The sequence below is a fragment of the Microplitis demolitor genome, chromosome 4 (genome assembly GCF_026212275.2).
Source record: "Microplitis demolitor isolate Queensland-Clemson2020A chromosome 4, iyMicDemo2.1a, whole genome shotgun sequence".
Taxonomy (NCBI): Eukaryota; Metazoa; Arthropoda; class Insecta; order Hymenoptera; family Braconidae; genus Microplitis; species Microplitis demolitor.
Window position 1 is genome coordinate 886,118 of NC_068548.1, and position 16,360 is coordinate 902,477.

At 31.0% G+C, this 16,360-nt stretch overlaps 3 protein-coding genes across 4 annotated transcripts; 2 read left to right on the top strand and 1 right to left on the bottom strand.

Annotated features, from left to right (window-relative positions):
• The first annotated feature begins 1,339 nt into the window (after positions 1 to 1,339).
• LOC103574668 (NADH-cytochrome b5 reductase 3) lies at positions 1,340 to 4,852 on the top strand. 2 transcript variants are annotated; one of them, XM_014439545.2, is made up of 4 exons: positions 1,340 to 1,431; positions 2,892 to 3,209; positions 3,275 to 3,463; positions 4,329 to 4,852. In XM_014439545.2, the coding sequence occupies exons 1-4, from the start codon at positions 1,420 to 1,422 to the stop codon at positions 4,710 to 4,712; spliced, it is 903 nt and encodes a 300-aa protein (XP_014295031.1). In that variant the 5' UTR covers positions 1,340 to 1,419; the 3' UTR covers positions 4,713 to 4,852. The 2 variants fall into 2 exon arrangements, with proteins under 2 accessions (XP_014295031.1, XP_014295030.1); XM_014439544.2 differs by lacking the exon at positions 1,340 to 1,431 and adding an exon at positions 1,473 to 1,880.
• Positions 4,853 to 5,519: 667 nt separating this feature from the next.
• On the top strand, positions 5,520 to 7,272 carry LOC103574667 (uncharacterized). The gene is made up of 3 exons (XM_008554168.2): positions 5,520 to 5,749; positions 5,939 to 6,085; positions 6,768 to 7,272. Exons 1-3 carry the CDS (start codon positions 5,698 to 5,700, stop codon positions 7,052 to 7,054), a joined length of 486 nt encoding a protein of 161 aa, XP_008552390.2. The 5' UTR covers positions 5,520 to 5,697; the 3' UTR covers positions 7,055 to 7,272.
• Positions 7,273 to 8,022: 750 nt separating this feature from the next.
• On the bottom strand, positions 8,023 to 15,984 carry LOC103574618 (ubiquitin-protein ligase E3A). The gene is made up of 8 exons (XM_008554104.2): positions 15,732 to 15,984; positions 15,303 to 15,461; positions 15,081 to 15,216; positions 13,396 to 13,705; positions 11,538 to 11,903; positions 9,492 to 10,845; positions 8,407 to 8,856; positions 8,023 to 8,313 (listed from the first exon to the last, which is right to left on the bottom strand). Exons 2-8 carry the CDS (start codon positions 15,347 to 15,349, stop codon positions 8,193 to 8,195), a joined length of 2,784 nt encoding a protein of 927 aa, XP_008552326.1. The 5' UTR covers positions 15,350 to 15,461; positions 15,732 to 15,984; the 3' UTR covers positions 8,023 to 8,192.
• Positions 15,985 to 16,360: the final 376 nt, after the last annotated feature.

Consider the following 16,360-nt stretch of genomic DNA (forward strand, 5'->3'; position numbering starts at 1 on the left):
CGATCTATCGTTTGACAACTCGACTGCAATATTTTGTCTCGATATCTATTGCTCGACATTAAACAGTCACGTAATCGATCAATCGAACCTCGAGATCTCAATAGCCAGCGCATAAACATCTAGTTTCTGAACTTGTAAAGCGCGGGAAAATTTGAATTCCTAGAGATTTGAATGCTCAGTAAACTTTCTCGGGTTTCATGTTCTCCGGATAATATTTGAGATTTTCAAAGAGCGAATAAATATGATATATTATATGATTTATATATAAAAACTCTAAGATAACAATTTTTTTTTTAACTTCTCATATTTTTAGTATTCTTATTATTATTATTTTATATAACTTTGATATTATAAAAAAAAATTGCTCGTTATAGAATGATGTCGCGTTTAAAATTGAGTCGATTACATAAAACATATATATACACATATATATATATATATATATATATATATATATATATATATATATATATATATATATATATATATATATATATATATATATATATATATATATATATATATATATATATATATATGTATATTTTTTTTTTTTATATTGTAGTGAGTAATTAGTTTTTTTTAATTGATGAAAAAATGTCCTTGTCTTTATTATATTGCGACATATATATATATATATATATATATATATATATATATATATATATATATATATATATATATATGAGAAAAAAAATGAAATTTACTGACAATATATTTTAAAATTCATTTTATAAGAAAACTATCAAAGATATAAAAAAAATCATAAGGACCAAATTTGTAGAGAATTCAATTTCCTACAAAAATGTCCTGATTGATATTTTTGATATTTTTGATATTTTAGCCAGAAATTAAATTTGAAAATAAAAAAATAAATTCAAATTTTTTTTTAATTCATAGATTTATAATTAAACTTGAATTCGTACCTCAACTGTCCATTTTACCCCAAAAGTACCTCAGAGCATTTTTGTTCAAAATTTAATTCTCTACAAAAAAGGTATCTTTGAATTTTTCCCTCCGTCCACTCCTTCCCTCTTTAAAATCAGTTTTTTGTGTTATCCCTTTTTTGAACGAAAAATAAATTTAAAAAAAAATTTTTCCCGCGCAAAGAAAAAATTCAAAAAACTCCCGCAAATTTTGTTACAAAATTTTTGCTCCATCATATCTATCACATAAATTAATATGTCCGTAGTCTATAATTATTCCAATTACATAAAAAAAAAAAAAAAAAAAAAAAAAAAACTTTATCTCCCATCCAAAAAAAATTCCACTGAAGTTTTATCTCATATATTAACATAATATACATAAATATATAATATATAAAATATATCTAGAAGGAATTTTATTCTATAGTTTTCAATGTTCATATATTTCATATATATTTTAAACATAGAAGACCTCGACTAGACCAAAAAAAAAATGGACACCCAGGTAATTTTTTTTTTTTTTTAATTAAGACGCGGATTAAATTCTATCTAATTAAATATATGTATATATGTATATATAAAATACCAGGGTTTATATATATAAATAGTTGTATTCTATAAATATTAAAGCATAATATATATAAATAAAAAGTGTACCCCAAACTTCACTATAGTCTAGACTACACTTTAAATTTAACGCAGCCGCATTTGCGATACTTCTGTGGGAAATTTGCATTTATAAGTTTCTAACCTCATTTATGAAATTTTATCAGAATCAGAAAACATATAAATTTACGTTTAATAAAAAATATGAAATTTTGAATTTAATTTTGATTTTTTTATTAATTAATTAATTGATTAATGGAAATTTGAAGTCGAGGTTGAGAATTAATATTAAAAAAAAAAAAGTAGGAGTGTCTTTTAGAAAATTTTGTCAAAATGATAAATACACGTGTAAGTTTTTTTTGAATTTTGAGAGGGAAATGGGAGCTTTGAAAATTTTTTAAGTGCTTTGGAAAATGTATGAGTTTTTAATTGGAGGGAAATTTGAATTTGATTTTTATAGGAAATTTTTTTTGGTGGTGTGGAGGTTAGTGTACATGGGAATTGAAGGAAAAATGGTTTTTTTGAGGGAGATAAGGGGTAATTTTGTTTGAAGTTAAGTAAAGTGGGGACGGGAAATTTAAGGGGGTGGAAAATTGGTTTAGGGGTTTCTAGTTTAATTTTATGGGGTTTTTGATGGTACTAGTAAATTTTTGAGGTAATTTCCGTTAGTTTGAGTACCCACATCGATATGTTTGAAAAAAAAAATTGTTTATGGGTAAAATGGTCACTTGTAATTAAAGTGAGATATTGGGTATTTAATTTTATGGGATTTTTGATGGTACTAGTGAATTTTTGAGAAAATTTCCGGTAGTTTGAGTACCCACATCGATATGTTTTGATAATAAAATTTTTTATGGGTAAAATGGTCACTTGTAATTAAAGTGAGAGATTGTAAAGTTAATTTTATGGAATTTTTTATGGTACTAGTGAATTTTTGAGGTAATTTTCGGTAGTTTGAGTACCCACATCGATATGTTTGAAAAAGAAAAAAAAATATTAATGATTAATTAAAAAAAAATGATTAACAATAAAATAAACGGTGTATTTTACCGGATATCGATGTGGGTACTCATTCCACGGGAAATTTTATAAACTTTTCATAAATCCTAGTGATTTTTTAGTGAAAAATAATTAGCTCGTAAAAAAACATAATTAGTGTCTTATACACAATTAAAATATATACCAAAGACTTTGTCGTAATATATCATTGTGGGTACTCATTTAACGCGCAATCACATCAGGGACTCAAGTATCCTAGTCGTTTTGCAATTAAAAATGTCCCCCCATCTCCAAGTTACAAAATCATCTATTTACTTTTCCTAAACAAGATAAATAATTAATTCTTTTTTTTGTTGACAGACATTGGCAATTGTGGGAGCCGTAGGCACGATAATAATAGGAGTAACGATACATTATTTGATTCGTAAGAAAAAAAAGGCGGGAATTCTGCTAGAGGATCCGTTAAAAAAATACAACCTGCCGTTGATTGAAAAAGAAATAATAAGTCACGACACCAGGAGGTTCAGATTCGGGTTACCGAGTAATCAACACGTGCTTGGACTCCCTATCGGCCAGCATATCCATTTGTCTGCTGAAATAAACGGGGAAATAGTAATACGCGCTTACACTCCAGTTTCCAGCGACGACGACCGCGGGTTCGTCGATTTGGTTGTCAAGGTTCGAATTTTATTTATTTGTTAATTTATATTCATGCAGGTGGTTAATTTGGTGATTCTTCGCAGGTTTACTTCAAGAATGTGCACCCAAAGTTCCCAGAGGGGGGTAAGATGAGCCAGTATTTAGAGAGCATGAAAATTGGAGATGAAATTGCATTTAAAGGACCCTCTGGGAGACTAGTTTATCAAGGCAAAGGTACTTTCGCTATCAGGTTGTTGAGGAAGGAACCACCCACTCAGTATCATGTCAAAAAGGTCATTATTATAATTATTATTATTTATTTTATTATTTAAATGTCAAAATTGAACTGATTCCGGACAAATTCAAGTTTCTGATGCTCCAATTGGTTTTCTGGGGAATCTATCAAAGATACGGCTAAAGTGGACATAGACAAACTTGTGCAGAATTAAATTTCCTACAAAATTGCTCATGACCGTTTTTCTCGTATCTTTGATAGGAGCGCCAGAAATTCCATTTGCGGATCAAAAAATTTGTTTAAGGGCTCATTTATTCGGTAGTTTATATTTTTACACTTAAACTTGCATTTGCGGCTGAAAAACTAGACCTACGATAAAATGGCTCAGGAACTTTTTTATTCAGAATTAAATTCTCTATAAAAAAGGTCTGATTGACTTTTGAGCTCACGTGAATCCTCTGGCCGAAAAATGAATCCAAAGTTATCTCGCAAAATTATCGCTATTTTTTATTACGAAATTTATAAAAGTATCGATAGTTCGGTAGCTGTCATAGATAATTAGACTCAGTGGCGGTCATTAGAAAGCTGATTGCATTCTCTATAACTTTTATCCTCACAAAAAAATCCGTAGAGTCAGTAGCTACCGAGCTGCAGTCTCCCAACGCCCGGAAGATGAGCCCGCGGGAATTTTCTTGCTCCAAACTCTTGACTTGGACTTTAAAATGGTGAAACTAAAAAACCGTTGGTCCTACGAGATTTAACAAAGAATTCAAAATTGTAGTAAATTAAATTTCCTTTCCAATGAGCTCCTCAAACGTTCGTTTATCTCAATCCTTTCCCGCGTAATTTAAACTCGAGTGTTTTTAAAAATAAATCCGCGGAATCAGTTGCTCCGTTGACTAATAAAAATATTTTTATTAAAGGTTGTAATGATTGCTGGAGGTACTGGAATAACTCCAATGCTCCAGTTGATACGCGCCATCACGAAGGATCCTTCGGACTCGACCAAAGTTTCACTCTTGTTCGCAAATCAAACCGAAAAAGACATTTTGCTGCGCGATGAATTGGAGCAAGTGCTCAAAAATCATCCAGATCAATTCAAACTCTGGTACACCATCGACTCCAGCAGCGACGACTGGAAGTATTCGACTGGTCACATCAATGCCGAGATGATAAAAGCCCACATGTATCCTCCCGCAGACGACACAATCGTTCTAATGTGCGGCCCTCCGCCCATGATCAATTTCGCCTGCACTCCGAATCTCGACAAGTTGGGCTACGATTCAAAGTTACGATTCGCTTATTAATTTTTTCCACTTTTCTATTTTTAATTTAAATATGCGTTTTATTAATGTTGTTAATTAGTATTAATAGTTAAAGAAAGTAATTTATCAAACACTTTTTTTGTAAATTTACTGTACAATAAAAATCTTTTAATTTAAGAAAATTTTCCTTTTTTTCAAGATTTTCTTGGAAAATATTCAACTTGCGGAAAATTCATAAGAGACCTTTTTTGTAGGAAATTTAATTTCCTACAAATTCGATCCTTATCATTTTTATCATATCTCTGATAGTTTGCCCGTAAATACCTTATATACAAAAACAATTACAGATTTTTTCAAGAAAACTTTTCAGAAATTTCGAACCCGAGTCTTTGAGTTCCAATTACTCGTAAACTATCAAATTTTCGGGAAATTTATAAGAGACCCTTTTTGTAGGAAATTCAATTTCCTACAAATTTGGTCCTCATCATTTTTATCATATCTCTCTTAGTTTGCCCAGAATCTTAATTCAAAGTTAAAAAAGTATTTAATGAGTTCCAAAGCCCGCCATTTTGTCGTCAAGTTTTTAAATTCAAAATGTCCGCCCTTCTCATTTTTTTCCAAAAAGGTATCCAGACCTTTTCTACACAAAATCGAATTCTCAGCAAAATAAGACGGGTAATTTTTTGATATTCATCATTTTCACCCAGTATATTTATTCAAACTCGAGAAACTATAAACTCGCGGCCATCTATTGGCGCCTTTTTGAACTTTTTCAAAAAAGTGTTTCTCTAATGGTAAGACTATTCCAATGACTCCATGCTTACCAACAATGATTCTGAATCATTACTATTATTTATTAGTCAGTCAGAAGTAAATAGACGCCACATTTTTATGGGCGCGACCATTGACTTATTTATTAATTATTTATTAATTTACAAAATAATTATCGTGTGTTCAATGACTAATTATTATTAATTATTGATTATAAATAAAAAATAAAAGGAGAAAAAAATTTATAACCGCAACAATGAAACAAATATTTTTTTTGTTATTAATTATTGGACTATTTTATAAACAAGGTAATTATTAATTATTAATTAAAAATTTTAATTAAAAAAGAAATTTCAAAAATTAAAATAATTTTTTTTTCGAAATGCTTTAAAAAAATTTTTTTTTCGGATGAGGGGAAAATAAAAAAATTTGTGGAATTTTTTTTGGGTTAAATTATTTGAATTTAAAATTTTTGATTATAATTTAATTGATTACAGTATCAGCTGCTGGTGGATGGCTACTGTGCTACAAATGTAACAGTAATCAACCAGGATGTGGTACTCCACTTAATTGGTTATGGTACTGGGGTGAATACTGTCCAGAACCTGATGACGTATGTGTCAAAGTCATCGAACGCAAAGGAGGTAATTTTAAAAAAAAATTTTGAATTTATCGATTTTTTTTCGATATATCGAATTACCAAAATCGATATATCGATCGATAAAAGTCGATTGTAAATTTGGAATATAAATTAATCGATTTATATCAATATATCAAATTTCGAGTATCGATATATCGATTTGCAATCGAGATATCGATGGCTTAAGATCGATAATTTCAAATATAAAATATTTGAATTTTTTTTCGATATATCGAATTTTAAGTATCGATATATCGATTAGTAATTCAAGATATTGAATTTCAAGTATCGATATATCGATTAGTAATTCGAGGTATCGAATTTTAAGTATCGATATATCGATTAGTAATTCAAGATATTGAATTTCAAGTATCGATATATCGATTAATAATTCGAGGTATCGAATTTTAAGTATCGATATATCGATTAGTAATTCAAAATATCGATTTTCAAGTATCGATATATCGATTATTAATTTGAGGTATCGATATATCGAATTCATAAGTATCGATGTATCGATTCTTAAAAATTCGATACATCGAATATTTTCGAAACATCGATCTGTAAGAATCAATATATCATACTCCTGAGAATCGATAAATCGAATTTCTAAGAGTCGATTTATCAAATATTTCGATATATCGATTTTTAAAATTATTAATTATTTTGTATGTTTGTTCATTTAGCTGAGACATTAATTACACGTGATTGTTTGAGTACATTGCGAGACTTTCGTACTGATATACCAGCAGATCACTACGAAGGATGTCGTCCAGCAGCAAAAGATGTCCGACTTGGACACTTTGTAAACAACACGATCAAGGAACTCGATATCCATCGCGATTACTATGACGAAGTTAACTGGTGCTTCTGTTATTTCGATAATCGATGCAACTCCGCCACCTCGTTATCGATTACTCAGTCTATTATTCCTTTAGCTTTTTTTAGTTTTATATATAAATTTATTTTATAAATATTTCTGCCTATCGATTTAAGAAAGTCCATTTTGTTAAAAAATTTTTGAGATTTTATAATTTTAACTTTTTTTATAAATTTAATTACAAGTACAATGATACCGTCCAATTTAATTAAATAAGTGTAACAAGATTAATTATGATAAAAAAAATCTCGTCCAAATGTAAGAATTTTATATAAATTTATATATATACAAATATATTTTTAAATGTTAACTGTAGTAAATTTTTTTATTTATAAATTTATAAATAAAGTAAAGAAAAAAAAAAGTAATTTTGTGTTTTTAAATTTCTCGAATAGAAAATATCGATTATTGTTCGATATATCGATTTCGAAGGTTCGAGATATCGATCATTCGATGGAAATTAAAAATTCGATACCTCGATTATTGTTTGATACTCGATATATCGAAGTTTAAGGTTCGATATATCGAAACGCACAGTTCGATAGATCTATTGTCATTCGATATATCGAACATATAAATTCGAGATATCGTTTTTCCCTCAATTAAAAGAATCCGTACGTTCGATTTATCTATTCTAAGTAAATCGACTAAATATATCGATATCTCGAACTGAAAATTTCGATATATCGAATTTTAAATAATCGATAGTTAAATTTTTCTTACATATCTTTCGTAACTGTTCGATTTATCGATATCTTGATTACAAAAGTTCGATATCTCGGTCTTTCAAAATTACAAGTTCGATATATCGATCTATCAAAATCATATGTTCGATATCTCGAAATTATATATTTGATATCTCGACCTCTTGAAATCACAAGTTCGATATCTCGATATTACAATTTCGATATCTCGATATTACAATTTCGATATCTCGAAATTACAAATTCGATATCTCGAGAAAAAAAATCGATACTCGAACTCTTTTATATATTAAGGGTAAGTCATTCGATATATCGATATCTCGAATCGAAAATTTCGATATATCGAACATAAAAATTCAAAAAAAAATTTTTTTTTAATTAAATTTTTTTATTTATTTTTAAACAATGGCATTGAAAAAAATATTCAATAATGAAATAAACTAATTAATAATTCGTGTGATCGAGAAAAAAAAAATAAAATCCAGATAAAACTTAATTTTATAATTAAGAAAGAAATAATAATATTTTCATAACATTCCAAATCCTTTTGAGTAGTTTATCGCCTTCAATAATCGATCTTGCAATTTTTCCATCGTCGAGTAGTCCGGTAATAACAGGGTATTGAAGCAAGTGTGTGCAATCGGTAATCTAAAAAAAAAAAAATTTTTTTAATTTCGTTCAAAAATCTTTTACCCTCCCGGATGATTAGAACGGAGTTTATGAATTTTTAAAAATTATTACCTATCAGAATCGGGTCCATGGCGCGAGATGACCATTTTTAACCTCGAGAGTCCTCCGACAGGAACTCGATCGCTTCCGGTAGTGAACTGTAACAACCTTCTCTGACTCTCTAGTGGCAGAGAGTGAGCGACCCTCCAGAAATTCTTGATCGCCTCGCTTTCTACCGTGTAGCCGTCGTACTCCGTTGAGGCCTCAAGTTCCGCGAAATCAAAAACTTTGGATCCACACACCAGCTGTTCGATCTCCTCTGGCCGGAATAGAAGTCCCAGAGGACTCTCATCGGTTACCATTTGGAATCCGTGACGAAATGCTTTGAATTGTCGCGCCACTGAACGATTCAGCAGAAAATCTGCGTACAAGTCAACGAACTCACGCTTGTTGTCTTGATTGACGTAAATTTCGTCGCCGTTTTCACACAATTCGTGGTATAGAACTGATCCAAAGACGTCCCTGGACACAACATTTTATTTATTAATCACTTCCGGTACTTAAAATATCAAAAAATTCAATTTTTTTCATTGGCGGGAAATTTAAATTTTTAAAAAATTTTAAATTTCGTGGGTTTTTAATAAAACAAGTTTTGGGCCCAATGGGATAGTAAGGAGGGGTAGAAATGGGCCAGACTGAAAAAGGAGAAGGTAACTGGGTCTTAAAAAAGTGGAAGGGGAAATATGGAGGGGATGAAATGGGACAGATAGAGAAGGGAGGAGTGACTGGGCCCTGAGAAGTATGAGGGGAGGGGCCTTATTCACCATCTGGGTCCTACTGAAATTGGCTGAAGAGAAAAATGGATCGTAGAGAGGGAAGGGGTAATCGGGCCTTAGAAAAATGCAGGGATGAGTAAAATGGGCCAGAGAAAAGTTCAAGGAAGAACGGGGGAAGAAAAGGGAAGGGGGTAATTGGGCCTTAGAAAAATGCAAGGATGAGTGGGGGGTGGGACAGAGAAAGGGGGAGGGGGTAATTGGGCCTTAGAAAAATGCAAGGATGAGTGGGGGGGGGGTAAAAATGGGACAGAATAAAGGGAAGGGGGTAATTGGGCCTTAGAAAATTAAGAGGAAGAGTATAGAGGGAAAAAGGGGACTTACTTGTAACCAACTCTGAATGTTTGCATGAATGTGTCGGGCATGTCGTCACCAGTATACTCCAACATCTCAGTGAGTGTACGATAGAGAGTCGGACTCCAGTCCTTGAGGTCCGCAAAGCAGCCCCTGCGCCCCAGAAGCTTCCTGTATACGATCATGGGGAAACGGACGTCAAGGATGACATTATTATAAATCGCCAGTCCCAAAACGACTCCGATTAGTGTGAACTGGGCGTCGCTCTCAAAGGAGGTGGGGTTGAACCACGTGGTCTGGGTCTCTTCCTGAGTGGTGAACATTCCATAGTCCGGGTTGAAGATCTCCTCGACCACCAGCTGGAAAAATTCTTTTGAGACTCCGCCCTCATCCACACCCTGTTCGCCCTCGAACTCCACCACCAGTTGCTTCTTGAGATCCGTCGGGTTATCAGTAGCTATCATCTCTAATTCGACTAGTGCGTCATCTATTATGTAATCACGTCGGACCTTAAGTCTCAAGTATGGATTCGTAGGCTGTCCAACAAAATTTTGAAAGAAGCTCATCCTTCTCTCACTGTACATCCTTATCCTATTGTCGTAATACAGGCCGAGTGTTTTTGTCGCTGGCGTAAGAATGAAAGCATAATTCATAAAGCTAAATTTTTTTGGTGGATCGCTTTTGTAGTACGCGAAGTCTTTGTCCATCTCGACGGTATCGCTCAATAGTTCGTTATAAAAATCAGTGAAATTTATAAACGGCGTGCGTGCGTCCAGCACAGAGATTCCCAATTCAACTGCCAGTGGATCTTTTTCTACATGACTGGTGTTGGTGGTCGAGGAACCAGCGGTCAAGCTGGAGAGCGAGACGATTCGTGAGCTCGCGAATGGTTTGTCATTATCTGTTGTGGGGTTGGTTGATGAACTGGAGTAATCATCGTCGAGGGAAGTGGCGGGGTCCAGTTCCCCGGCCAGCATGCTGGCGTAGTAGACTATTTTCATGACTTTTGTCGGAGCTGTTATTGCGTCGGCATCTTGGATGAAGTAGTCGCGTGTGAAGGTGCCCCCGATTACTTTTACGGTTATCAGCTGCTGAAGCGCTTGAAGAAGATTCACCAGGCGCGTCTTGCAGTGGCGCGCCCAGACCCGAGCAAGTTTCGCTTGGGCTGCGACGGGGAGACAGCTGACAGCTTTGCACAGCATGTGGAAAGCGTACTCAAGGTACTCGGAGGAACCAAGGACTGGAATCTCGAAGACGATTAGAAAGACGTTGAGAAGAGTGTCTGTTGAATCAGCGGGCATTATTCTCAATACACGTAAATCAATTTCGATTTTGTCTGCTAGTGTTACTAATGCGTTGACTAGAGCTGATTCAAATTCTTCACCTGTTTAAATATTTAAATTTTATTAATTTATTTTTTTTTTTTTTTGTGAAAAATTGACAATTCGATATATCGAAATTTTATTTCGATATATCGATATATTGAATTTAGACTCCGAAATATATCAAATTTTTATTTCGATACTTTATTATATAATTCGATATATCGAAGTTAGAATTCGATATATCGATTTCTAACTTTAATATATCGAACGGTAACTTCGATTAATTGAACTCGAACTTCGATATATCGTATACTAAATCGATATATCGAATATTAACATCGATATATCGAATATTAACATCGATATATCGAATATTAACATCGATATATCGAATATCGAAATCGATATATCGAATATTGAAATCGATATATCGAATATTAACATCGATATATCGAATATCGAAATCGATATATCGAATATCGAAATCGATATATTGAACATTGACATCGATATATCGAATACTGAAATCGATATATCGAATATTGAAATCGATATATCGAACATTAACATCGATATATCGAATACTAAAATCGATATATCGAATATTGAAATCGATATATCGAATATTGGAATCGATATATTGAACATTAACATCGATATATCCGACTTCGATTTAAATATATTAAAAATTAACATCGATAAATCGAATTAATACTTCGATATATCAATATTAAAAAAAAAAAAAATTTACCAGGTAATGTCCATAAAGCAGCAAATGAACGTCTTACTGCATCTAAATCGACAGTTGTATCATCGATACTCGGTAATGTTGGTGATGGATCACTACTATCGATATCTTTATCTTCACCCTGTAATGATCTGACAGCTTCCTTACTTAAATCACCAGGCTGCCGCAACAGTGACTCTGGTGCACGATCTAACAGTGCAGCCAACGGCGAATCATTTTTTTCGACTTTTTGAAAACTTCGACTCAGAGCTTCTGTCGACGAAAATACTTCACCCAGAGTTCTTATCAACAATGAATATGATCCCTCTGCTTTACAACGTTCAATTATATCCAGTAATTTTGTTTCTGTTAAATATGGTATCTGTTTTCCTGTAAATTCAATTATTATTAATTACAAAAAAAAAAAAAAAAATTGAATAATTAGTCAGTAGTCAATAAGAAAAAAAAATTTATTCAAGTAAATCTTTAAAAAAAATGTGGAAAAGATTAAAAAAATTTATCTCTAGGGATATTTTTAAATTTTTAGGGAATTTTTTTATTTTCAAATAAATTTTCTTTCTTCAAGTCTTGAAATTGTTCTCCTAATTCTTGAGTTAGTAATTTTGTAGTGACTTTAACACATCTAGGGAATTTTCTAGTAATTTTCAATCATGGATCCAAGATATCTAGGGAATTTTCTATGAACTTTTTACCATGGCTCTCAACATCTCTGGGGAATTTTTCATCTTATCTACGGACCCAATTTTTTTTAGTAATTTTTCACACTTCTAGGGACTTTTTTCTAGAAACTTTTCTCAATTATATTTCTTCGACTCCAAATATCTCAAGTACAACGCGAGTACCATCAGCTCAATAACCGGATCCCTTTTCCCCACTTCCTCATCCCCTTCCTCTTCTTCCCCCTCCATCTCCCTCAACTTCATCCTCTTAACCCCACCCGTCCTTCTATTTTTCCTCCTCTTCCTTCCCCTCCTTCTCCCTCTGCCCCTTCCTCCCCCAGAATTTCCCCTCCCACTCCTTTCAGTCCCATTTTTCCCCCTCCCCTTAATCGGAATCTTGACTTTGCAGTTTTTCAGTATCCGATTAAAACTCTCATTCGATATCAACTTTGACGACGTTTCCGACACATCACTATCACTTTCCTCACTGTCTTCCTCCTCTTCCTCATCATCATCCTCCTCATCATCATCATCCTCACTACCCCCACTCTTTTCCAAGTCCCCTAATTTTTTCCCACACTTCGAACAATTTGAATTTTTCCTCATTTTTAATTTTTGCAATTTCGACCTGTCGTCTTTCAAAATTTCATCATCATCATCATCATCATTATTATTAACACTTATAAATTTATTAAAAAGGTTTTCTTGGGAATAGGACATTGGTACAGGATCTTAAATATTAATTACCATTAATCAGTAATTAATCGAATCATTAAGGAGTAAGCTGGTCTGGATACAAAAAAACAAAGAAGTGAATAATATTTTATTTTTTTTTTCATAGATCCTGTTTTTATAAAATTTTCAAAATTTGTGACCTTGTTAAGCATCATTTCAAGAATGTTCTCCTAAATTTTCAAAAAAAAATATTGAAAAATGAGCCTGTGGTAGTGGGGAGAGACGAGTCACCTCAAATTCGGGAATTTTCCGAGTCTCGTCTCTCCCCACTACCACAGGCTCATTTTTCAATATTTTTTTTTGAAAATTTAGGAGAACATTCTTGGAATGATGCCTAATAAGGTCACAAATTTTGATAATTTTGATAAAGACGCTACTATGAAAAAAAAATTCATAAAAATATCTTGTTTGTTTTTTTTTTAATTCTCAGACCAGCTTACCCCTTGAAATAAAAAAAAAAATATTACCTTCGACAGATGACGACGGATTCATTATTTTATTGGGTAAGCTTTTAGCCAAAAGTGCCGGTCCAGATCCACTTAATGACGTTCCAGTAGCTATAGTTGTCGCTGTTGTCGTTGAATTACTCTTACTATTGGTCTTACTATTACAGTTACTATTACTATTGTGATTACTATTATTATTGTTATTGTTATTGTTAATAGTTGATGCAGTACGAGGTATTTTATTTGGCTGTGTACCGTCGCAAAGACGAGCTTCTTGTGAAAATAATTGTATTGCTTGTGCTGCCGCTTGATTTGGCGTCAAATTTGTCACCTATGTAATTTATTAATACAATTAATCAATTACTTTGATAATTTTATAACTTTTTTAAGTCTTAACTTTATCAAATTAATTTATTAACTGACAATTTGATCGAGTTTTTAAAAAAAATTCATTTCAAAAGATCTAGAATATTGTTAATGGTCGATTAATCATCATTAATTGCATGAATATAATGATTAATATAAATTAATCATGAATAATCTAGTACATTAATCCGATAATTGGCAGAGATTTAGATAAACTCCTCATTTATCATGATTAACTCCTGATTAATCATGATTAACTGTAGATTAATCATGATTAACTGTAGATTAATCATGATTAATCTAGTTAATAGTGTGCATCATATAAACTACTAATTGAAATTTATGGAAATTGCTCATTAATCTAAATTGATGAGCATTAATGTTGTGAAGAATGACGATTAATCATGATTAATCATGATTAATCTAGTGCATTAATCAGATGACGCCTAGATTTAGATAAATTGCTGATTAATAATGATTAATCTGGTCACAAATGAGCATTAATTAAACAATTGGTCTGAATTTACAGAAATTTCTAATTAATTCTAATTAATCGACATTAATGCTATGGATATTTTTGAGTACTCATGGTTAATTTGATTATTAATGTGCATTAATTAAGTGTCTAGTCTTATTAACGCAAGTTGCCAACTAATTCCGATTAATTGGCATCAATATAATGGATATGAATTGCGATTAATCTCGTTAATGGTATGAATTAATCAACTAACTTCTGGTTTTTGTGTAAATTCTTAATTTATTATGATTAATGGGCCTTAGTGTAGTAATAATCGTAGATTAATGGTGATTAATTTGGTTAATAATGTGAATTAAGTGAAAAACCAGTCGAGATTAATGGTAATTCTATATTAATCGTTATTAATTGGAATAATGGTATGAATATTATAGATTAATCTGGTTTATAATCTGCATTAATCGAATGACTGCTCTAAATTCTTGGAAATTTTTTAATTAATTAGCGTTAATCTAGTAAATATTGTCGATTAATCATGATTAATCTAGTTAATAATGTATATTAATCAAAGTATTGATCAAGATTTATGTGAATTGTCATTGACTTCAAACTGGTGGGCATTAAAGCGATGAATATTTGAAAATAATTATGATTACTCTGCATTAATCAATTTTAATACTGCGTTAATCAAATTTTTTTTTTCCTTAAACATTGTCATGTGGGTATTTAAACTTCAGGAAATTTTCTTTGAAATCCACTCCAAGACTTGGTTTCACTTTAACCCGCTTCCAGAATATTCTATCATCCCCTTCCGTATTTTGTATGATTTTAGAATATTAGATTTGTAAAAAAAAATAATAATTACCTTGCCACTGGAGGCACAATAAAGATTGTCGCATTGTAAATTACCACAGCCATCAGTCAATTGATAAAAATAACGTTCTATTAATTTTTTAGCCGCCGCACGCTTCATGTCGCTACAAGGACTTTCAGCTCCTACCCTAAAATAAATAAATAATTGCTATCATAATTAATCAGTTCAATTAACAACTAAATTAATAAATAAAAAAAATAATTTTATAATCACCTGGAAGTCAAATCTTCTCCAGGGTCTTCCGAAGCTTTTCCGTTCATAGATTTATATTATTTTAATATTTATAATTTTTATATATTTATTCGTTTTTAACTCTTCTCAATTAATCAATTAATTAATTAATTTTTTAATTTTATTCTCTGCGTAATTTTTCTGTAAAAAAAAAAATATCAAAAATAAGGTTATGATTTTTTTTTATTTATTTAAAAAAATTGAATGAATTAAATTAATTCTATTTTTAAATATTAATCATACACATAAATATATATACACACATATTTATATATATTTATCTTTGTTCTAATTTTATTTAAAAAATGCGTAGTAATTTTTGTTTGTTTGTTTGTTTTTTTTTTTTTTTTTTTTTTTTTAATAATAATAATTATGTAATAAAAAAAAAGTAATTAATCAAACGTCACTTACATTAATTAGGTGATTAATAAATTTATTAATTTAACTTGAAGCAGAATTTGAAAAAAATGAATTAACTTTTTCGTATTTTCGTTTATTTTATAAAATTTTGATTTTTGTCACTTGAGGTTTTAACAAAACACGATTATTATTGTAGTAACTTTTGTTTACGGCTTAGTAATTAATTGAACTCATTAATTATTATCGATTAATTGCTAATTATTGTGATTATTAATTGAGTTTTTTTATTTTTAATTATTTTATTTATTATTTATACTTTTGTGTTTTTTTTTTACAAAATGATGGAGAATAAATATCACATATATTTATAAATATGTATATATATAAATATATGGTATAGTAAATACCAAAGATATATAGAATGTATATTGTCATGTATTTTGTAAGAAACTATAGAACTTTGTCTGTTTTACCATTTGAAGATTTGAATTTTTTAATTTTCCCGCCGTTGGTAAAATGGCGGCCGTGAGCAGGAGGGGGCGCTGGGAGTTGAAAGTTTGAATTTTTAGCTGACGCTAGAGTTCAGTGGGAATAATATTACGACGTAGTTAAAAATTTTAGTTAATTAATTTAATTATTAATTAAAATTTTTTATTATTAAGTTAATTAATTTGAAAAAT

Excerpts from the sequence above, each read along its gene's own strand:
- LOC103574668 (XM_014439544.2), top strand. Across the intron at positions 3,210-3,274 it reads TCGTCGATTTGGTTGTCAAG|GTTTACTTCAAGAATGTGCA; the intron begins GTTCGAATTTTA and ends GATTCTTCGCAG. Across the intron at positions 3,464-4,328 it reads CTCAGTATCATGTCAAAAAG|GTTGTAATGATTGCTGGAGG; the intron begins GTCATTATTATA and ends TTTTTATTAAAG.
- LOC103574667 (XM_008554168.2), top strand. The coding sequence starts at position 5,698 with ATGAAACAAATATTTTTTTTGTTATTAATTATTGGACTATTTTATAAA. Across the intron at positions 5,750-5,938 it reads TGGACTATTTTATAAACAAG|TATCAGCTGCTGGTGGATGG; the intron begins GTAATTATTAAT and ends AATTGATTACAG. Across the intron at positions 6,086-6,767 it reads AGTCATCGAACGCAAAGGAG|CTGAGACATTAATTACACGT; the intron begins GTAATTTTAAAA and ends TTGTTCATTTAG.
- LOC103574618 (XM_008554104.2), bottom strand. The coding sequence starts at position 15,349 with ATGAACGGAAAAGCTTCGGAAGACCCTGGAGAAGATTTGACTTCCAG. Across the intron at positions 11,904-13,395 it reads TCCGTCGTCATCTGTCGAAG|GAAAACAGATACCATATTTA; the intron begins GTAATATTTTTT and ends TTGAATTTACAG. Across the intron at positions 10,846-11,537 it reads TGCTTTATGGACATTACCTG|GTGAAGAATTTGAATCAGCT; the intron begins GTAAATTTTTTT and ends ATATTTAAACAG.